This window comes from Leopardus geoffroyi, chromosome B4 (genome assembly GCF_018350155.1).
Source record: "Leopardus geoffroyi isolate Oge1 chromosome B4, O.geoffroyi_Oge1_pat1.0, whole genome shotgun sequence".
Classification (NCBI taxonomy): Eukaryota; Metazoa; Chordata; class Mammalia; order Carnivora; family Felidae; genus Leopardus; species Leopardus geoffroyi.
In genome coordinates this window covers 4,655,722-4,678,910 of record NC_059341.1, presented here as the reverse complement: position 1 = coordinate 4,678,910, position 23,189 = coordinate 4,655,722, and the positions used below count along the sequence as shown (strand labels likewise).

Genomic DNA, 23,189 nt, shown 5'->3' with positions numbered 1-23,189 from the left:
CCAAACCCCCCCTAATTGGTGTGGGTGTGTATACACATGTACATGTTTTCTTGGTGGGAGAGGGCCCATGGCTTCTGTTAGAGTCTCAAAGAACTCATGACCTAAGATCACGTACCACCGGACCCGAGGAATCACTTGTATCTGAGACATCCTTAGACTTGTGGTTGGTTCTGGGGTTGTTCAAATATGCAGGCAAAAATCAAAACTCCTTTGGATCTAGAAGGTTCCAGAGTCCTCTGGATTGAGGGAGACTTTCTTTGATAGGATACTCGTCTCATGGGAACTAGGTTCAGTGGACAAAGGGATAGTATTCTTTCGTAGGTGTTCATGAGTGTTGGTTAAGAAAAGCCCAAGTAGGTTGAGGTATCATTTACTTTGAACCCCCTGGTCTTAGAAACACAACGAAGGCCAGTTTCATCTCTAGGGACAGGTGGGAATTTAAACTGATGAGTATGATGAAGACAAACTTAAGACGCACCTACTCTGTCTTCCTGCATCGCAGTTACCGAGATTGACAGATGGAACCCTTAATTAGGCATTTGCTGATGTTTGTAAAATTAATTGAGTAATATGAGGGTTCTCTATATATTTAATAACCAAGTACGGTGCTGGATCTGCACACAGAGAAAAGCACTGAACAGAAATCTCGCTGGCACGAAAGTAACCCGTCACCTGACTCGGTTGAGGAAACGTCAGTCTTACAGACTCAAGGGTGATTTAATGATGCTGGCTTCCCACGCACTGCTAGAGTCAATTCAGGGGCCTTAGTTTCCCTTACCACCTTGTGTGCATACATCCTAAGACTGAGCACCGAGTTTAAAAAGACTTTCCCAGGCAGAGACTAACTTTGCTCCAAGTATAGAAGCACACTAACTGAAGAAAATTAGGAAAGAAAAGAAATACTACTTAACAGACCCTGAATATTTTAAGGCAAACCAAAAGTTTGATATATGCCAATACTGATTACATATCATTTACGTAACATCTTTTGGCTAGATCAGTGATTACTAAGTGCTGACCCAAGGCATTCTCTGTATCAGAATTACTAGGAGGGAATGTTTACAAATATAAGTCATCAGCCCTCACTCTTACCACCCTTTCCCCCCCAAGATATTGAGTCAGCGAAATGGGTATTTGTACAGGAAGGAGTTAGGGGATAGGTCCACTTACCTTTATATATTTTTTAAAACCACTCCTGGGTGATTCTGATGCCCAAACTGGTTTTAGAACTACTGGGCTAGATCATCAAATGGTCTCAAATACAGATGTAATTTCTGAAGTGTTCATTACAGCTTCTGAGTCTTATTTTCTCCCTTGAGTGAACCAAAGGGAGATAACAGTTTTTGATAAAAAATCGTTCCATTAACAGCATTTGAACTTGTCTCTGTAACTTCAGAAGCTGATCAAGGTGATTCTGGAAGGAATGATATTCTATAGAACATCTCTAGAAATGATCCGAAATCTTGCTGACTTTTTAGATCATGACTGTTGGTGTAACCTATACTTTTGACTTTGCATTTCCAGAGTTAGAAACCTGAGATGCTTAAATTAAAATCTGAATCAGCTGTGTCTCCCTCGCTGCCCCTCACCTGCTCACACCATCTCTCTCAAAAATAAACATTAAAAAAAAATTCTTTAAAAAAGACAAAATCTGAAATGCATCAGGATGCTTTGCTGTTAGCTCTACTATTATATCCAGAGAGTGGCCAGATGTCTACCTATCTTCAATCCAACAGCTATTTCTGATTACACTGCATTCTAAATGGTTTAAGAAGATGCACAAAATCTGACCTTATAATTCAATCTTTCCCTTACTCCCCAGTGCATTTCAAAGGTTTGGTTATATACGATTTTTAGAAACTTTTGTGAGGCTTGCCATTATCTCTTTGCTGTACCAGCATTTCCTGGCAAATATCCCCCAACATCCACCAGCCAAGAAACCTTTGAAGGTGATTGTGTGTGTGTTTTTTTTTTTTTTAATTGTATAATTCATTTATACAGAGACATCATTTGGATTATCTATTTACAGTCTTTTTCAATTTTCATTTCCACTGGCCAGATATAGTTCACACAATAGTCAACATTTACTGGAATTGATCACCATCAGAAATCTGCCATGACACAGGGCTTAAAGACTATGGCCTCGTCTGAACAAGAAACATTTTACAGTAAAAGATCCAGCAGTCGTTTTCCCTCTCATGAATAAATCCACCAGAACTGATCTAATCTGGTCAAATGCTCACACATTTCATTGCTTCTTCTCAAACCCGTAAACCAAGGCAAATTAAATTCACTTCCCCCCAAGCCTTCTACAACTTACTACACACCCTCGAGTTTAGCTTTTACTATCTCCTTTCATGTTCTGGAACAACCAGACATTTTTACTTTAAGACAAAACTACTCTCTTAGACCCTTTTTTTTTTTTTTTAAACTTATTACCAGTCAGTTGCCTTCCCTCTTGCTTTTCAGACAACACTAAAACTTTTAACAAAATCCTTATGGCAGTTTTCTTTCAGTATATACGGAGTCATTTCATGTGTGGTCTCCACTCTGAATGCTACACTTTAAAAAACTGCAATTTTCTTAATTGGCTCAAAAACAGTATGGCTTGGTTTCACTTGGTAAAGTCACTGATTTAAAAAAAAGATATATATATGTATATATATATATACACACACACACACACATACACACACATTTTTAATCAAAGAGGAAGAATACTTTAAAGACATGCCAATTGAAAAGGCAAAAGCATTGAAGTAAAAAAAAATCAAAGCAAATACTAAAAACTACTTTACAAATTAAAAAAAATTAAGTATTTGGCAGTTTAAATGGATGAAAAATGAGGAATGTGCAGTGAAAAACAAATATAAAGCATTCCAGTTGATACAATGGAAAACTTAATTAAGTCTTATGGTTTGTTTTCCAAGGAATTTATGTTTCAGTGTAAGTTCTGAAATATTACAAACATATTCCACATAGATTTTAGTTGCATGTAAAGTTTATCAAAGAAACACTGATAAAATCCCATATTTGCAAAACTTTAGGTTTTAGCAAATATTGTAAATATCACAATTGGTTGGTATTAGAAAGTCACGATGAATGCAGAATAAAGAGAAAATCCATTTCATAAATATTTCATTTGATTAAAAATACCAGGCTTGCATGTTCTAAATAATCTGAGGAAAACATCTTTAAAAAAAAGGGGGGGGGGGCGCTACAGTTTAACAGTAATCTGCGTATATCTTTAGCTGCCATTAAAAAAAAAAAAAAAGGAACAACAACCAAAACCAACCGAAAACACAGAAAATGCTAGGACCGGTCGTAAGTAGTAGCCCTGCGACGCTCCCACGCTCACATTACACGAAAAAACACTGTACACATTTATAAATAAACAGTCTCTCCACCAGTGAATACACAGAACTTCCTTTATACCAAAGTCTCTTTCCGTTTGCCACCGAACGGGGCTGTGTCCCTCGCCTTCCGGAAGCCGGACCGTGTCTGCTGAGCTCTCGCACCCTTCGTGTCATCTGCCGCCCGCCCCGGGGAGCCGCACTCCAGAGCGTCTCCGCCGACTTCCACCTGAGTCACACCGGAGGCCACGGACGCCCTTCTCTGGAGCGCGGCGGACCCGGCGGCGGCGGGGGTGTTCTCCTCACCCTCCGCGGCCGGCTGGGGTGCGCTGGCGGCCGGCTGGAAGGGCGCGATGGCGGTGCGGATGCAGTTGAACCACTGCTGCTTGTGGAACACGTCGTTGGCCTGCAGGGTGTGGGACTGGCCCGGACACGGGTCTTGGAAGCGAACTCGAAAGATATTTTTAGCTGGAAGAATAAGAAACGTAAATAAGACTTTTAAAAAGTTGACTGCGAATAGAATCATACGTCTTCACACGGGTGCTAGCGGCTCCGTCACGTGCACGTGTGTCAGGCGGCCACGTCGCGAGAGGCCCGCACGCGACTTCTCAGCCGTGCCGGCTGGCGCGGGAGCAGCACGGCGCCCCGCTCGGAGGGCGGACCAGGAGGGCGCAAGAAAAGGGACTCCGCCTCATTTCAGACGTTTCGTGCAGGGACAGAATTCTTAGAGACCACGACTCCATTCACGTAGGCTCTGAGCTTACGTGTATTTACACGGCTTGAGACTCTGCACCTGTACCTTTGTCGGAGTTGCCGAAAGCCCCTCGAAAGGACCCTCCCATTCGCACGTCTCCATCCTGCAGGTCTTCCAAGACCAGCTCCTGGACGGGGATCGGCTGCCGATAAACCTGGTAAGAGTGACGCTCATTTCGCGTAACAGGCCGCGTCAAAACCAAGATGTCTTGAAACAGGAATATGTGCAGTTTCTGGAGAAACAAGAAACGAATACTTCCTCAACGTGGAACCCGGTGATCTGAAGTGCCTGAAACCCGCCATGGAAATGTCTTGCTTCAACATTACTAATTTCATCAAATTCACGGGCTACCATCGCCCTACCAACGACCTCCTAAAGCAGCGCCTGCTAGGCTCTGCACGTCCTACGCGGAGAGCTGCTCCAACCTCACGCGGTGTGAACCCATCTTTATCAGCGTGTCACATCAGATTAAGCCGCAGCTGAGTAAACGCCACGCACCGCGGAGGAGACCGACCGGCAGGAACGTGACTGGAGACACCAGTACCGCGCACCACGGTTTCCTAACAAAGTGAGGATGGAAAACGCGAGCCGGTGAAAGTGCCAGTGGTTCTACCTCGTCCCGCACAACCGCAAGCCTTTATAGAACAGTCAGGCCTCACGGGAGAAAGCAGACAGGTCGGGCTTCGACTTTTTCTGAAAAGAACCTCAGCTCATGAACTGGGCTTCCCGGGGTGGGGTGGATGGGAATTCAGGAAGGCACCCGTGATGAGCCCCGGGTGATGCAGGAAGTTGTGGAATCACCGCCCTGTGCACCTGAAGCCGATATACACCACGGGCTGACTACCTGGAATCAGAATATAAACTGAAAAAAAAAAGGGCTTCTTTCTGAAAAGCACGTAACGGAACAAAAACACCACACCAGGCTTATCCTTGGTTCTAGCAGGCGCTTTTATAATCAATATTTAAAAAATAAGTTTGCTTTCATTCCCTCTGCCGCAGAAAGTTGTTCAGTAGTGCTAACAGCTCCTTCCATCATTGTGAAGTCTTCAAACATTTTTCTGAAGGACATGCGCTTTTATTAGGAAACTGGTAATTCATTCCCAAAGGAACCCCTAGGCAAACAAGTTGATTTATGCTTCAGAACTAAAGAATCAACTATTAAGCATTCTCCACCAAGGCATTTATTTTAAGTCAGTCTGTCACAACAGAAACCAAAGTCTGCTTTACCACAGCTGTTAACGTAAAATAAACACCAGTAACCTTTCGCTGTGTGATGAATTTTACAAACCTGCTTCATAATTTACACGGAAGAAATGAAATACGGCAGGAAGATAAAGGTAATCGCTCACTTCGTGTTAGTGTGCAAACACACTCACATGGCCACTTTTATTCTTCAGTTCCCCGTGGCACAGCAGCACTTTGCTTGCTTCAATTCTAGGATCCTTCTGCTTTTCGTCCAGATACTCCAGTTTGTCAATGTAATACTGGCATTCCGATTCGCCTTTCTTCAAGTTGATATCAGAGAGAACTCCTTGTATTATCAGGATCTAAAAATTATCAAGAAATCAAGGAAGCATTTTCAGCACATTAACTTAACTGTTTCCTTACAGGCCTAAAACATATTAAAACGACAGGATAAAGCTCGAATGGCCTCTAGAAATCCGATCATTCAGTTAGTCCCTGCATTTTACAGATGAAACAGCCTCAGCCAAACTGCGTGACCCGCCCAAAGTCACGCAGCTAGCTAGTTGGAGGGCTCAGGTATTAGAATCCAGTCTTTTACCTGAAACATAACTATAAAATGCATTACACGTCTCTCTATTGCTTAGCGTACTAACGTCCTGGGTGCCTAGAAGAGCAGAACGTTTCACCGTGTGGCAACACGCGTGACGTCTGACAGCACCACTGTATATACCTTTCCAAGGCAAGTTAACGTATAAACTTGAAAAGTGTTAAGAATCTTCTACTGGACTTACAGCTTCCTCCAGAAGCTGAACATCGGGGTGGTCTTTTGGAGTGTGTCTAAGAATTTCTTTTAATAGCAAAGGGTATTTGACCAGGCGGCTTCGAGGAATATCTAGGAAGCTCCAAAGATCTAGTTTTCGACTGAAGGGAGACTCAAGACACCGCTGGAGGAAGTCTTGGACTCTTGGGTCCTGTTTCTTCTGATCAAGAAGAACTTTGGCCGCCAACTGGTTACTACAGTAGCCTTTGTAGGCATTCAGGCCCGGCAACTGAAGGAGAGGAAGCGAAAACACAGTACGGTAAGTTCCTGTTGTGATTTAGGCCATCAGTAAGCCTGTGAAAACAACACAAGTCTTAGAGCTAATTCTTGAAAGTTTTAATAAGCGGTGAGGCCCTCCCTGCAGATATAATAGGGGTGGGATGGGATCCCGGGCCAACATCAGAGTATCCTTTCCTAATTTCCCTACAGTTTGGCTAAATCCAACCGGAGACCGACGATCTCTGCCTTCTCCCAGCCTCGGCTGGATGCTAGTCTTCCATTTTCCCAGGGCACTGTGGGTCCCTCTACCACCGTCACCACCAACCTTGGGACTGCTCGTGCTCCCGACTATCCTCTCACTAGTGTAAAGTGTAAGTGTAGAGATGTCTCTCCTCACGGAACCCCCCATGGTCCCTCCTACAATAGCACCTGTCATCTGGCAGGCACTCAAACGTTAACTGAAACAGTAAAACACGTAATGTGGGATCTGTGCCCAAAGAGGATCATATTTTTAAAACAAACAAACCCGTATCAGTCATGAAGTCTCTTTTTAAGCCAAGACTGTTAACTTCCTACAGCTATCTAATTTTGTTCAGTTTTAATGCCTTGTATATCTGTCTTCTGAATTCAGTCAGTGGACCCAATGGACCTGGTATTCGCCACAGATGAGGAGTATGGCATATACGTAAAAACTATCTGGTGTCAGCAGCTCACTTCATACCCAGTTCACAAGAACGTGACCGATCTGCTCCACTGTTCCACCAGGTTTTGTTGCTTCTGCTATTCTTGCCAACAGATCTGAAGTGGAAAAAGGCAGAGATACCAATAACACGCTCACTTAAAAAAATAACTCCACGCTAAGTTAGAAGTTCAGATTCAAAACACCTTCTGCTAATGCTGTTCGGATACCAATGAGAATTCAATGGCGTATCTTACCTTCATGGAGAGGTATATAAGCGTCCAAATCACCAAATATCTGGGTGAGTTCCTCCTCTGACATAATAGACAGCTTTAACATGGGGTCATGGTAGGCCTATCAGAGGGGGAAAAGTGGGTCATGCAAAGCGATCAAGCAAATAAAACATGATGAGAGACCTTCTTGAACACAAGCATGACTGACTACATAAAAGCTAGCGTGGATTTCATTTATTACACATCAAAGAAACTAAAGTATATGTTAATACTCAAACAGGCTCTACTGATATTCATATTTGAAGAGATGTGAAACTATAGAAGAAGGTTTTATCCTTTATAATTTGTTAAATAAAGTTTTTTAAAACTAGAGCACATGATAAAAAGTTATTTACTGACCTTTCTTGCAAGCTTGAGATCCTCAATTAAATCCTGTTCACCTCGGGACATTTCATATATTGCCTAAAAAAAAAAAAAAAAAAAAAAAATCCAGCAAACACTGTAGGTCATTCCTTCGAGAAAGGAAAATTATATACAATTGATACTTATCATGAATTATTTAACTGATGTTATGAATAGCGCTCTTTAAAGGGACTCAATCTGAAAACCAGAATTCAGAATGGAATCTCCATTAAGTGGTTGCCACACGCTTTAGAACTTGACCCCATCAGAGTTAACTTTGATGACCACCACCCATTACAGTGTTCCTGCTCAGCATGTGTTACGAATTAGCACTCAAATATAAAAATGCAAGCTGAGTTTGCCTTAGGCATTAGTTTGCTATTCTTCTGAAAACCTACGTTTAAAAAAAAAGACGATTTTTTAGTATGAGACGGATTTCTTAGTTGAATGCTAGCTCACCTCCTGACGTTTGATTTCTTTGGTAGTTAAAGACTCCTTCATGCTGACGTCCAGCATCTCGGACCACAGCACACTGCTTCTCCTTTTGGAAGGTGTGGGGGCTGTTGATCTGCTTGATGACTTCTGGGCAGAAGCCGGGGATCTGCTGTCACCACGAAGGGTAAATGACTTAAAAGTAAACAAGCAAAAAAAAAGAGGTGAACAAAAGAGAAGATTTAAAGGAGATAGGAATTATTCTCTTCTTTTAAAAAAAAAAAAAAAATTGGAAAGACAAATTAAAAAAAAAGTTCTGAGATTTCTCAATGCATAAAACAATTATCTGCCCAAGCTTCAATCTATCATTCTAAAATATTATCCGTCAGAATTACCTCTTGGGGATAAAAACTGTTTAAGACTCTGCTGTGATATAAGATGTAACTTAATATAATGAGGTTATGTAAATACTGTTCTGGTAAAAATATTCCTTATCAGCATGTTAAAAAAATGTATGTTTAAATATAATAGTGTAAAACTGTTTGTACAACTCAAAGGAAAACACAAATTTAGGCTTCTCTGAAAAGCCCCCTTCTTACGTTACTCACCTCCTAGCCCCACCCCTGCTTACCTGAATTGTTTGACCAAAGCGTCGGACTGCTCCATTTCTTACAGGAGAGATCAAGTTTGCCAAGGATGTGACCCGGGCGAGAGGTCGAACTCTTTTATTGCTTGGCTCCTGTAAAAACAAAAACAGGTTACGCTAAATGTGTGTTCAGGTATAATGGTTTCCAACAAGTTTGGACAAAGTCGAACACTCTCAAAAAACCAGTATTTGTACATTATAAAACGCAACAATATGGAACTCTGGAAATGAATGTAGTCTTTTTAAAGTTTATTATTTTATTTTAGAGAGCGCGAGAGAGCATGTGTGTGTGTGAGTGTGCATAAGAGAAGGGCAGAGGGAGACAGAATCTCAAGCAGACTCCATACTCCGCATGGCATCTGCGTGGGGCTCAATCCCATGACTCTGGGATCATGACCTGAGCCGAAATCAAGAGCTGGACGCTCAACTGGCTGAACCACCCAGGCGTGTCCTGAATGTTGTCCTCTATTGTTAAAATGCTAAGAACACTAATGAGTAACAGTAGATTATGAAAAAAATAAAGGGCATGAGAAAGGCCAGGTGAGTATCACTTTGAGAACAGAATATTATCATTAACAAAAGAAAAACTAAAATGAATTAGATTCCAGAACCCCATAGAACTTTTTAGTTTAATTAATTTACAGTCACTTTTAAAAAGTACCTGATTATTATGAAAAATTTCAAATATACACAAAACTGAAAAGCAGCATAATGGTCCCACGTGCTTATCACTCAGCTTCGACAGTTTTCGATGTAAGAGTTTGCTTCACGTATTTTAAAGCAAATCCCAGACACTGTATCATTTCATTCTTAAATACTTCAGTTAGGGATCAGCTTCTAAATAAACATCTCTGCCCTGGAAAGGGTCAACTCTGAAGGCAGAGTGTCCCTGTATTCAAGCAGAGGCAGGACAGTGGTTAGGAGGGCACTCGGGCTCTGGAATCAGATGGACTGAGTCCAAAGCCTGCTCTGGCACTTGCTAGGGAATATCCTGGGCCTCAGTTCTCTTATCTGTAAAGTGGGGCTCATGTTAGACCTTCTCTCCCAGAGTTGTTATGAAGAGTAAGTAAGATATGTTTAAATGGCTTGAACGGGGCCTGGAACACATGACATTTCTGCTATTACGAACATTCTGAGAAATATTTCCACTTAGTACACAAACACTGGGATTTTGGAATAATTAGGTTCTCTCTCAAACAATTTATTCACTTAAAGGAAAAATATATACAATTTTAGAAGAAATACTTATTGTTCTACATGTATTGTTTGTAATAGGTTAGCAAACATCACTTGATATTCAAGGATCTCAAGGCTTTTTACAGCTTGTATTACTCTCACTTTACTTCTAGGAAAATGGAGGCATACCATCAGGTGACTCATACAGGTACTGAAATAAAGGACATCAGATCATACCACAGCTCTAGCTTTTTCATGTCTGAGGGGTGTAATTATTTGTTTGTATTTGGTGCTTTTGACAATTGTGGCACACTTGACAAAATAACTCTGCTGACAGTTCAGAAGGACATACGATTAAATATACACTTGAAAATAAAATTAAAATTAAAGATAAAGACAACACTTAAAAATTAGCATTTAAAAAGGGCAGATGAAAATTCTTTCTAAAAATTCTTTGATATGACTAAAGTAAGGGGTCAGAAAATGGAGTAAAAATAATTCCTTTAGTATAAATGAAGAACAAAATGGCAGAAAGAGTCAAAATCCTCCAGAAAGAAGCTCCAATGATTTGAATATTCAGTGAGGCAAGGAGACCTGAGCCAGCTCCCGCAGGTATACACCCGCAGGTACACACATACCAGAAGGGAGCGTGACTTACGGAGTGAGGAGGCTGTGGAGAGAATCAGAGCAGGTCTTTGAAGGACGTAAGAGGTAGTGTTGTAAACTGACCCTCCCCCACCAAAAGAATTAATCCTAAAGTAAAACTTTGAATACAAAACCACTCACGTGCAAATGTTAAATGCACTAAAAAAGAAACCTTCAAGATATGTAGGAAAATGGCAGACGCACTGTGAGGCCAAGGACATGTGTGAACGCCTTTCCAACGCACATCTGTGCAAGACTCAAGTGACACATGCACGACAGAAGGTCCTGCACGAGGCATTCCTTTCCATTTAGTGAAGACGGCACAAAGAGTCTTCTGTTTGAACAGAGATATAATTACCTCCTCACAAAGTAAGACAGGCCAATGGTAACTAGAAACAAAGCAGCTGTCAGAAAGTTCTGTTCCTTCTTGGAAACAGAGGTTAATTCCTCTTCCCCGTTTAAAGCAGAACAAAGTTGACTTTCTGCTAAGTCACAAAATATTTAATTTCAATTTAAAGCATCTTTGGAAGGTGCTCTTCCCAATGAATTTGAAAAGAAGAGTTAGTTCGGATGGGAGGAAAAGATTTTTGGTATCTATTTTATTACACAACATCAAGGTAATGATAAAAAATCCTTTTCTTTATAGGATCAGTTATGTTCAACTGTTAATTTCCTAGGAACTCAAAATTATGTGGTATTTAAGGTTTAAACTACAGAATTTAGATTCAGATAATTAAATGTAGATATATCTAAAGCATCTTTCTGAAATTGATATAGATTTTGTTTCCGTGGTCTATTTAGGGTGGCAAGTTATTAATGTGCAGAAGCAGTATGTGCTGGTTAAGTATGTTCTGCAGCCCTTCAGAAGGCCATCGATGTGACATCTTCAGAGGATATGGTAGTCTCCTGAGTTTACCTCATCTAAAATGTCTTGGTAAGAGTGCAGGCTAGCTCAGTCACTCAAGTAGGAGACTCTTCAAACGTCCCTGTAGTACGGCACTAAATCAGGAAATATGGGTTGGGGTGTGGGGGGCGGGAGGGGAGGACACCTCTGTACTTTTCACACATGTTTCTGGGATCCAAAAGTAAAGGCCTTACTGCCTTACTAAAAGGACATAGATGATAAATATTTAGGAGACACAACACAAACTTTTAACATACATATTTCAAGAGTATGAAAAATTTTAGTAACTTATAAAGTGTAGCTGAAACGTAAAGTCGTAACGCTGAATATGGCTCACTTCTGGTTCTAGGATACACATACGGTATTTGAGAAAAATATACAGAAAACTTTTGTGGAAAAGTGATATGGATTAGACCTTCCTCTATTATATTATAGGGTCACCCTGAAGGCTTGGACAAAAACCTCCCTTTTAGAAACATAGGATTTGGCCCATGTAAGCTATAACCAAAAGGAGTTTTTCTTTAGAGGTCCAGATGAACCATTTTAATGATCTTGGTTTGGTTATTAAGAACCTAAACATGTGCACTGTCACAAAACTATTTCAAAGACCAAGTTTTTCGAGAACTGGTATTACACCCACGTGCGCCGCTCTGCACACACAGAAAGCAGGCCCAGTGTTCGGAGGTGATGAAGGAAGAGAGGGTAGGGTCTTACCTTTCTTACCATCACTCAAAATAAGGCTTACATAATGGTTTCGATACTGCTGTTATTTTTGTTCTGGAGTGCTGTTTGTTAACAGTGTTACAGTGAATACAAAAAACTTAAAGAATGAGTGCAAATGGGGAAACTATGCACCCTCCTCAAAAGACAATCTGAAAATCTACGCGAATAAACAAGGAATACCAACAAGTTTTATACACTCAAGAGCTTTCTACTGGAGCCAACCTCTCACCAGGGCCAAAGTTCACTGAAAGGGAAAAATACCCCAATACCCTCGAACATAAATTTATGTTGTTTATTTAGGTTAGGTTTTAACCAGACTATCTAGTTTAGCCAGGCAATTGCATGCATTCTTTTATTTTAGGATATCTACTCTTACACTGAGTTTTTAATCAATTTATTTTAATAACCCAGTTGTAAACAGAATTGTTAAGATGGATTTGAAGTCTCTTACTGAGATGTATCTTGCATATAAAAGCAGAAAGATAGAAAAATTCTGTTGTGAACTCAGTCTTTTTTTTTTTTTTTTTTTTTGGAGAAAGGTTTTTTTCTACTAATGATGTCACAAAAGAGGATAAGATTGAAAGGTCTCTTCCACCGTCAACCAAATCAAGGCACTTAAAAAAAAAATACAGTTTGGGGCGCCTGGCTGGCTCAGTCGGTAGAGCGTGTGACTCTTGATCTTGGGGTTGTGAGTTCCAGCCCCACACTGGGTGCACTTACTTAAAAAAAACAAAAAAACAAAACCATAGTTAAAAAGAAAAAAAAAGTATTAAATCTGGGTTTATTTGTTTGGTTTATTGGATGAATAACCTTTTCCTCTATTTGGCAAGAGCTTTAAAATAAGAAAACTGAAAAGAAAAAATTATTTATAAAAAGATAAAAGAGTTATGATCACATAGGATTTCTTCCCTTTCTACTTAGTAATAGAAATTTTTTTTTTATTCAAATTTAATCATTTATTTAAGGCTGTTATTGCTAGTACTAAAAACCTGACAACACTCCTGTTGTTTTCCACCTTTGGAATAAAGGTGTGCCAGTAACATGGCCAGTGTCTGATACCAACAAAAAAGGCTAGTTCTTGATGGTCTGAAATACGATCAGTTTCAGTATTTACACTGATGACCCTGTAGGACTTGCTCTACTCAAAGGAAATGCTTACACATTTTGAGAAAACCGAAACATAAAAGCGAAAACCAAAACCATAACAAACACCAAAGCTTAAAGTACACCAAACAAAAGCACAATTCCTGAAGTGGGCAGCTATTTTAACTACCACAAGGTGTATGCATGAGACACAGCTTTACTGAGGTACACAATAAACTGCACATATTTAAAATGTATAATTTGGTAAGTTCTGATAGAAGGACACAGCCACAAACTATCACCACAATTGAGACAAGAAGTATATAGTCAACTGGGGCATCGCTTTGGAATGCCCCCTCTCTGTAAAGAGAGCTTTCATACTATTCTTACTTTGTGATCTTATCTTAGGCTAGAATAAACTTTTGCCTGCTGCTCATTAAAAAAAAAAAAAAAAAAAAAAAAAGAAGTAGTATATAGTTAATTGAGTACAGGAACAGTATTTCTTTTCTTTCTTTCTTTCTTTTTTTTTTTTTTATTTATTTATTTTTTTTTTTTTAATTTTTTTTTTTTTTTCAACGTTTATTTATTTTTGGGACAGAGAGAGACAAGGCATGAACGGGGGAGGGGCAGAGAGAGAGGGAGACACAGAATCGGAAACAGGCTCCAGGCTCTGAGCCATCAGCCCAGAGCCCGACGCGGGGCTCGAACTCACGGACCGCGAGATCGTGACCTGGCTGAAGTCGGACGCTTAACCGACTGCGCCACCCAGGCGCCCCTCTTTTCTTTCTTTTTTTTTTTTTTTTTAAAGTAGGCTCCACACCCAGTGTGGAGTCCAAAGCTAGCCTTGAACTCATCACCCTGAGAGCAAGCCCTGAGCTGAGATCAAGAGTACGACCGCCAACCGACTGAACCACCCAGGCGCCCCCAGGAACACTATTTCTATCACGTAAGTGAGAAGACAGTATATATACCATACAGTATATATATTGTAGTAACCAGTATAAATAGAATATCCATATAAAATTAAATCAGTTGTCAAAATTAAATAAAATGGCACGAAAATCATGATTTATTTTGATAAATGTTCATAAAGACTTTTAAAAACCGCAGTGACTTTAGACGATTAAAGCTAAGAGGGGAGAAGTACCTAAGTAATGATTCAATGGTCTAAATGTTCTAACATATTTTTCTTTCTAAAAAAAAAAAACCAAAAAACAAAACAAAAAACTGCACACAACAAATTTATTAGATGTGGAAAGAAAAAGAAAAATAAGCACTAGGTCTGATAGCATTTTGGTTGCAATTTGTTCACGAGCGTGAACTTGCAAGCAAGGGATTCTTATTTTCCTTTTACCCTGTAAAGCAGTTCCTCAGACTAGGTAATCTAACTGCAAGGCAAAAAGAACAATGTTAAGCATCAGAAAAGCGACCAATTTAACCAAATTTAGCAGCGTGCACACTCACAATCTTTTTCTTTCTGTAGAAATTTGTGCACACTCAAGCTGTGCTGCATCTAAACCTATCCGCACAGTAGTTTCTAAACTTAAGCCATAGAGCCAGACGCATTTCCCACTTGCATAAAAATCATGTATTTCAACACTCAGATCAAAAGTTAAGTTTAAAATCATATCGTTAAAAATCTTAAAAGTTCCGTGTTATCTTTTCTTTCGGTCTTACCTCTTGTTCTCTGAAGGACTGGTTATTAACATCCAGGACTCGGATAGTCCTTTTAATAGGCAGGAGACCTCCAATCTCATCATGAGCCACCATGCTTTCCCAAGTATCCCCTAAAACCTCTGGAGTTAATCCACATGCGAGCGAGCCCTACAGCGAAGCCCTACTCCGGCACACAGGCTGGTCCTCCGAGTGCTCGGCACCCCCAGGCAGCCATCTGCCCAGGCCCGTCCCGGCGGTGGAGACGACTGCTTCTGCCGGCGGCACCGAGCAGGCGCCCGGACCTCCAGGCTCCGGGGGCGGGGCCCACCGCGGACCGGCTCCGGTGGGCGGGCACCTACGGCCACGTGACCCCAGTTAGCTGACTGCTGGGCGCACCTAGGCTTCTCCCTTTTCTCTGCGCAGGAGAGAGCTTTCTAAGAGGTTGGGAATTTCTCCAGTAAGACGGGAAAGTCCAAGGAAACTGGGTTAATAGAAGGCTTTTCCTGATTTAAAAAGCATTCCGGAAGGGCAACTAATTGCTGATCTACGTTACCTACTCTAGGACTTAGCCACAGACAGGGATACTTTTCCTGTAAACCCTATTTCCTAGAAAGGAATTCAGTATGGACAACTTGACGACTTCAAGTAAGAAAACTGTAATTCAGAGTTAAGTGCATATACCAAAGAAAAGCCTGACTATTCAGGGTCCTTTTAGTGCAAGCATATTCACAACTGTGAGATTAAGCTTTTCCACCAGTTGCCACCACTTTTTGTTAAGACTGGCAGTGAGCACACTTCAGTTCATTCCGTTCCTAACGTAACTCTTCCACAGGGCGATGGGTAAAGAACTGGGCCACCTAAGATGTTAAAGTTCAGCATTTCTCAGACTTGGAGGCAGATATTTTTTTTCTGTTATGTTTTAAAAACTTTGTTATCTGTGTAACATGTTTTCTAACATAAATACAAAAAAAAAAGGTGATTTCGTTCTACTAGCAGGGTCCTTCTCTATTCTGAATTAACTGATCTTGATATAGTCCTAAAACAATCACAAGACTGGGGACCCTGGGTGGCTCAGGGGTTAAGCGTCAGACTTCGGCTCAGGTCATGTTCTCCTGGTTCATGAGTTCGAGCCCTGCGTTGGGCTCTGTGCTGGCACCTCAGAGCCTGGATCCTGCTTCAGATTCTGTGTCTCCCTCTCTCTCTGCCCCTCCCCTGCTCACACTCTGTCTTTCTCTTTCTCAGAAATAAACATTTAAAGAAATTTAAAAAACTCACGAGAGCTACTTAAAATGTCTTGCACCTTACAGACAGAGCAAGGAGGTTCGCAGAGGTGAATTAACTTGCCCTAAGTCACGTGCCAGTAACAGTCTCCAACTTTGTAGTCGAAATCCTTTCCTCTGGGGAAAAGCACTACTTATGATGGTTTGGTAGGTGTGCTAAGAAGATTTTCTTCCTCAACAGAAAGCACTGTATTCTATCTTGAAAGGTAGGATTTTATCTTAACTAGATGCTACTGTGAAGATGATGCCAGTGATTTGCAAAAAAAAAAAATTCTATTCTTAGAATTTATTAGGACGAGAGAAGTCTGAGAAATCTATGTGGAAGGCACTATTTTAGATTATGTGGGGGATACAAAAAGTAGGTTTCACATCTGCTCTAAAGTACTAGCAGACCATTATGTAAAACTAGCCTACACAAAGAGATAAGTAATAAAAGCTTGCGAAAATTCCGAAGTGGTACAGTTAGCTGGTAAGTGCCACAGGAGTTCAGGAGAACCACTTCTGGCAGTTTTCCGGGGGGAGACGGGGCTGGGAAAGATGCTACAGGAGAGGCTGTAAGATGTTATTTGAGTGGTACCTGGAAGGCCCTGTTATGTTCTTCACGGGTCCAGGTAAGGGAAAAGTGCAAGGCTTTCCCAAAAGAGCATGAAGGAGTGAGCACCCAGACTGTGATCATGGGCTGTGGGTAAACAGGGACGAGCAGAGGGTTTTACTGAGTAGGTGACAGATACTGAAAGTTAAATTGTAAGCTGGCGTTTCAGAGGCTTTGAAGGATGACTGGACACACAATGCAAAAAGCACAATCCAGTATCAAGAGCTTGGCGCTAAGGCAGGGACAGTGGGAAAGGAAAAGGGTATGTCGCACAAGTCAGAGGTGCCTACAATTTTAAAGTTAGGAGGGGTAACAGTTAATGCATATAAAGAAATGAGGAAGAATGAGCTCTGAAAGAGAATTCAGAGTTTCATTTTAGATCTGAGTCTGAGGTGGGGCAAGAAATGAAAAAACTGAGCTAGGGCTTGGAACTGCTGGACAAGGACGTGGAAGAGGCCAGAGGGCAGATTTAGCCTGGGGAGTCACATACACAGGGATCAGAGTGGAAGCTACGGGTGAATGAGATGCTTGGGAGAAAAAATCTGGACAAAAAGAACAAGGGCCCAAGGATCCAACTTTGGAGAAATGCCAAGGGAAGAAGACTTTTGCAAAAGGAAAAGTCAGCAGAAAAGAAACATTACAAGATGCCAGCAGACGAAAAGGTGTTCATTGAGCAAAAAGGTTAAGAAGGGTAAGAAAAGACTCATGGATTTGGTACTGACATGTTTAATGAGGACCTCGAGTGTGCTGGTTCAGTGGGCTGAGGACAGGAGATCAATTACAGAGGCTGAAGAGTGAAGAGAGCAGAAGAGATAGTGGGCACAGACCACGTATGATGACAATCTGCAGAAAACAACCCACGAAGGGCTGCAGGAGGCATCGGTGCTGCTCTTCTCTCTGCAAACACCAATGTAATTTGTGTTCAAGATGATGATAATTCATCTTTTGGCTCTGAGCCTTTTTAAAAAACTAATGGTGACTGCGAATATTTCGCCGCCTACCCTTCGTTACCTGACCCCCTGATCACGCGTGTGGGTGACGTAGCTGGCCTCGGGAGCGGCTGTGCAGACAGCATCATGGGCAGCACGCACCTGCTCGAGCTCTCAGAGCTAGAGAGGGGCCAGGCTAGAACCCAGCAGTCTGGTTTCGTTGGCTACGTTGGCCCAAAAATGATGCAAGCGAGGCCAAAACTTGATGGTCACTGAGCCTCATAAGGGGATACGGGGCTTGCACACAGCTGACAGTCAGGAAAGAAGCTGCGAGGGTGATCTCATGGTCTCTTCCCTGACATCTTTCTCCACTGTTTTTCTGTCTAGTTCTGACAGAGGTGAGGCCAAGATAATGAGAAGAGATTCCTCTCATTTCTCTCCTGCAGCTGAGGACCCAAGATGTAAAGGGAGAAGTCTCATAAATGTAAAAATAGAGAGCCTACAGGAGCCAAATGGGAGTTAACGGTGACAGTCACAGCACAAAAATCCCAGCTCACCAACTCTAAAATCTTTGTTTCATTTCGAATGTTCAGGGTCGTGATCTAAATATAACTTAGACAACTGCAGATAGCATCTAAAAAAGCAACAACGAACACGAGATGTTCGACATGCGCCGAGTGATGAGCCAGAGAGACTCTGGACTCTAACAATGCTCCCCGAAATCAGAGGGCTGAAAAGGTCCTTTGAGATCATTGACTCATCCTCCTCAGTTTTCTTAGGAGGAAACTGCAGAACGGCAGTGAAAAAAGAGAAGGGAAACTTGTGTCCTTACTCCGTGCCAGGAGTTTCCTGCACAATCTTACCTCGCCAGCTTTATGAAGTATGTGTTATGAGCACCATTTTACAGACGGAGGAAGGCGGGACTCTGACAGTCTCAAAACTTGCCCAAAGTTGCAGAGTTAATCAATGGCTGGACAGGCTTGAAACTGGTCTCGCAGCTCCTGTCACCCACTTTCCAGGTGAGACTGGAAATGTCCTGCCACGAGCACACGTGTGGTACACGCTGCATGTGAGGCCGGAACTGGTCGTCCTCTGGGAGCTGGGCAACTAGTCCCAGGCAATGTTTGTGATATAAATGTCAACATTTTACAGAGAAGGAAATCATAAAACAATTGAGACATTATTTGCCTTAGAGCCTTTTTATAACAAGGCAGGCAAGTAAAAAGACAGCAAAATAGTTCCAGTTGCTTAAGTTTTAGAAGAGATCCTATTTCAACTGTTTCATAATGTTATTAGGATCTTATTAAAGTATGATTTAAAAAAAATTTTTTTTAAATGTTTATTTTTGAGACAGAGAGAGACAGAGCATGCATGGGGGAGGGTCAGAGAGAGGGAGACACAGAATCTGAAGCAGGCTCCAGGCTCCGAGCTTTCAGCACAGAGCCCGATGCGGGGCTCGAACTCATGGACTCTGAGATCATGACCTGAGCTGAAGTCGGATGCTTAACCGACTGAGCCACCCAGGCGCCCCAAAGTATGATTTATAAATACTACATATCACATAACTGAAGCACAGATTGGTTAAGTGTCTTTTCTTTGTGTGGAAAATCTAGAATTTATAAAATTAAAAACTGAGTTTTCTAGAAATAATAATGCAGCTTTGTAACAGATACCAGTTTTTAATGAGAATACAGGTCTCTACAGACCAGTTATAATTATAAGCTCTGTTCTCCTGCCTGTAGGCAGCCTTCAATGCTTTCTTTCCTAAAATATGAAGAAGGTAAAGAGAAAGATAACATTGCTTCCCTTGTATAGAAAAAGGCTACTTACCTTTTTTCCTCCTTTTCATGTGAAATCAGAATTCTGGAATTTAGATTAATTACAGCTGAAGAATAATCATTACTTTTTTTGGGTCTAGATATTATTTGTTTTCATTTACTTTTGTCTGGAATAATAACCAGCAATTGGAAATTTGGCCAGGAAAGCCATATTATGGGAAAGAGAAAACAATAGCTAAGCTCTCTGCTGCCCTCTGCATGGGATATCATGAAATGCAATTGCCAACCCACTTTTTTTTTTCAGCTTTTTAATTATGTTTGTAAAGACCTTCTATAGATGACTACATAAACAATCTTATCTGTAAATAAATACGGTAACAGTACAATTTGTTTCTTCAGCCCTTGTGTGTAGCTCTCATGTTTTATGTTACTAAATTAAACGTGTTTAAAATTCATTTAAGTGTATGAAAAGTTTCCATAGTTCACAAGAAATATTTTAAGGGCTTTTTCTAAATATAAGAAAACTATGTTTCACTTTAGGGGCACCTTGGTGGCTCAGTCAGTTAAGCATCCAACTTTGGCTCAGGTACTGATCTCGCGGTCTGTGGGTTCGAGCCCCGCATCGGGCTCTGTGCTGACAGCTCAGAGCCTGGAGCCTGCTTCAGATTCTGTCTCCCTCGCTCTCTGCCCCTCCCCCACTCCTGCTCACTCATGCGCGCACCCGCTTTCTCTCAAAAATAAACATTAAAAAAATGAAACAGAAAAAACTATGTTCCACTCTAAAACTCAAGAATTCAACATTACAAATAACTACTTACTAGTATCTCACTAAAAATAGCTCAGTTAAAAATAGAACCTTAAATCTTACTAAAAAAGGAAGCATTGATTCAAATATGAAATGGAACTTCTAAAAAACAAGAGTTCCAAAGTATTTAGTAACCAGCCAAAAATAACAAAAAAGGCAGTTCCATTTGGACTAGATGAGCATGAAAGAAATTAGCAATATATTTATATGTAGATTTGAGTTTTAAAAAATCATTTGGATTAAAAATTTAACTGTATCCAAGCTTTACTAAGAACTTGGTTCAGAAAAAGACCAATTCAGCTCTTTATCCTATTAGAAAGACTATAAACAGAACCTCAGGCTAAGGAGTTTGCTATTACCAAAACCATGGTTCTTTTTTGCAGTAACAATACAAACAGCAAATAAAATGAGGTATTGGTGCTGTTACTGGTGACTTTGATCTCAAGTACACAGGATAACAAACAACTTCCAGAATAATGTAAGATCACTTATGCTTGTGTAACAGGATGTTGAGTGGGATTTTTCTCATTGCCCCCTGAAACTCAGCAAAGCCAAAACCTAAAGACAAATGGTACCATGTCCTGTGCCCAGGCCCCTGTCCCCTCGGCCCACTTTTACTTCGTTATTACAGCAACCAGCTGCGCCAGGCAGCTCCTGCTTCCCACTGTGGGCTTCCTGGATGCTGGGGTGTGTGGCATTTACGTGTGAGAAATTAACACCCCACTTAATCCAGTGACTAATGGAGCACAGGAGCTGGTGAGTAAAAGCTCCCCCTTCAGTCCCTTAACAAGACAATTTTGCAGTGTATCGTACATGGCTCTTCAGAAGGTTCTAGCACAGTCAAGCCTCAGTTGCCCACAGTGGTGACCAGCTTAATTATAGACACTTGGCATTAACTGCCTCCTTCTGTTCCCTGGGACCACACCTCAAAATAGACGGTCAATGAGCTCACGTCTCAGGCCGATTTCTGGAGGTAACCCTGGCTAGGACACAATACTGAGACTGGCCCTAGAGATTAGACACACAGAATGAGATTCTGCAACGGGGTCCCTCATTAGTAAAATGGCGAGAAGGACTACAGCCATTGATTGGTAGAGATGGGGTGGTGAAGCAGTGGTGGAACACGAACTATTACATCGGGGGCAATGGTAAAGATTGTAGAGTCTGCTGGCTTCCGTTACTTGCTTTCAGAGCTTTGACAAAGCAGCTGGTGACCTCCAAAATCTTCTCAGAACCATCATGGTGGGAAGGGCCAAGTGGGAGCCCCTGACAATTCTATCCCCTACCCCTGGGAGAAGATAATAAATAGAAACAGTGCTGCGCACCAAGGGAAAATGCAGAGGTAGTCATCAAAATTACAGCAGGCAGGAGGGATAGTTTCCACTACATTTGCATTCAACGAATCTATGGGCCTTCTTCAGTGAGATGGATCGAGACAGCCAACAGTGGACTACCGTAAACTTAACTCGAGTGGTAGCTTTAATCTTAGCTGTCGTGCAAGATGTAGGTCCTTGACTGGAACAGATCAACACATCCTCTAGCATTCGGCATATGGCTATTGATCTGGTCTGAGGGTTCTTCTCTCCCCCCTCCCCCGCAATGTGTTCTTTTCAATTCCCATTAGTAAGGAGGATAAAATGTAACTGGCTTTTATGGTGGGAAGGACAGCAGCTTGTATTTCATGTCCCGAGGCTGTTAACTTTTCTGTTCTGTCCCAGAGTCCAAAAGGACTTGCTATCCACAGAACATCATGTTAGTGTAGTAAACTGATGACATCATACAAATAAGATTTGGTGAACAGAAAATGGCAAGTATTCTGGACACCCTGGGAAGTCAAAATGCATGCCATGAAAATTCTGGGTCAGCCACATTTGAAAAGTTGTAATAGGTCCGATGGCCTGAGGCTCTCTGGGATGTCCCCTCTATGGTATAGAACAAGTTGCTGTACCTTGCATTCCCTGGCACTAAGAAGGGGCAAAGCAACAGGTAGGATTCTACCTGTTGGAGGAAACATCTGCTGCATCTGGAAATTCTGCTCTGACCTGTTAATGGAATAATCTCAATGCTCAGTTTTGAGTGGAATCCAGGGCAAAAGAAGCCTCGGTTGCGGGGTCCAGGCTGTGGTGCGAGCTGCCCTGCTGCACAGGCCATGTGACCCAGCACGTCTGATGGAACCGGGGGTCTCCATGGGAGACAAAGGCAGGAAAAGAACTGCAACACAGAGCCCTAGGGCCCTGAAGCGAGGCTATGCCCTCCATGGCAGGGAACCACGTGTGCTCCTGGCGTGCTAGCAGCCCTAGTAAAGACGGAGGACCTGCCCACGGGACATCAGGAGACTGATGCAATCAGACATGTCCAAAATGAAAAGGGTCAAGTCTACCAAGTCACAAGGTTGGGCAGGTACGGTGGCAACCGATTATGTGATGGAACGGTCTGTCTGGAACCAGGCCTGAACAAGACCAAAGGGCGTAGGTAAATTACATAGATGTCCCTGACGGTCCTGGTACATCACACCAATATTACCCCTTCAATTCCTCGTTTGGTGGTGGTGGGGGGAGGGTGGGTAGCTGAGGGTGGTGCTTGATTAAGGACAATCCTCAGGCAGAGCAGTAAAGGGAAACAATTCCAGCAGGCAGAGCTGTAGGCAGTCTACTTGGCCGTCTGCTTAAACGGAGGGAGAAAGGGCATGAAGTACAGACAGACACAGGCTCCTGAGAAGTAGTGAATGGCCTGGCTAATTGCTTAGGGGCTCGGAAGGGCAAGATTAAAAATGCTGAGAGAAGGGGTGCCTGGGTGGCGCAGTCGGTTAAGCGTCCGACTTCAGCCAGGTCACGATCTCGCGGTCCGTGAGTTCGAGCCCCGCGTCGGGCTCTGGGCTGATGGCTCAGAGCCTGG

At 41.9% G+C, this 23,189-nt stretch overlaps 1 protein-coding gene across 2 annotated transcripts in view; it reads right to left on the bottom strand.

The window, feature by feature from the left end:
- Positions 1-1,956: 1,956 nt before the first annotated feature.
- Positions 1,957-23,189, bottom strand: part of NET1 (neuroepithelial cell transforming 1) — a 61,090-nt gene continuing 39,857 nt past the window's right edge. The window contains exons 1-10 of one of the 2 annotated variants that reach the window (XM_045466097.1): positions 14,932-15,244; positions 8,709-8,816; positions 8,105-8,272; positions 7,643-7,705; positions 7,268-7,364; positions 7,053-7,129; positions 6,084-6,341; positions 5,484-5,654; positions 4,153-4,339; positions 1,957-3,821 (exon numbers count right to left, since the gene is read on the bottom strand). In XM_045466097.1, the coding sequence (XP_045322053.1) occupies positions 3,430-3,821; positions 4,153-4,339; positions 5,484-5,654; positions 6,084-6,341; positions 7,053-7,129; positions 7,268-7,364; positions 7,643-7,705; positions 8,105-8,272; positions 8,709-8,816; positions 14,932-15,024 (1,614 nt within the window). In that variant the 5' untranslated portion in view covers positions 15,025-15,244 and the 3' untranslated portion in view covers positions 1,957-3,429. Of the gene's footprint in view, positions 3,822-4,152; positions 4,340-5,483; positions 5,655-6,083; positions 6,342-7,052; positions 7,130-7,267; positions 7,365-7,642; positions 7,706-8,104; positions 8,273-8,708; positions 8,817-14,931; positions 15,245-23,189 lie in introns of those variants that run through there. The other variant, XM_045466096.1, reaches the window with a different exon arrangement.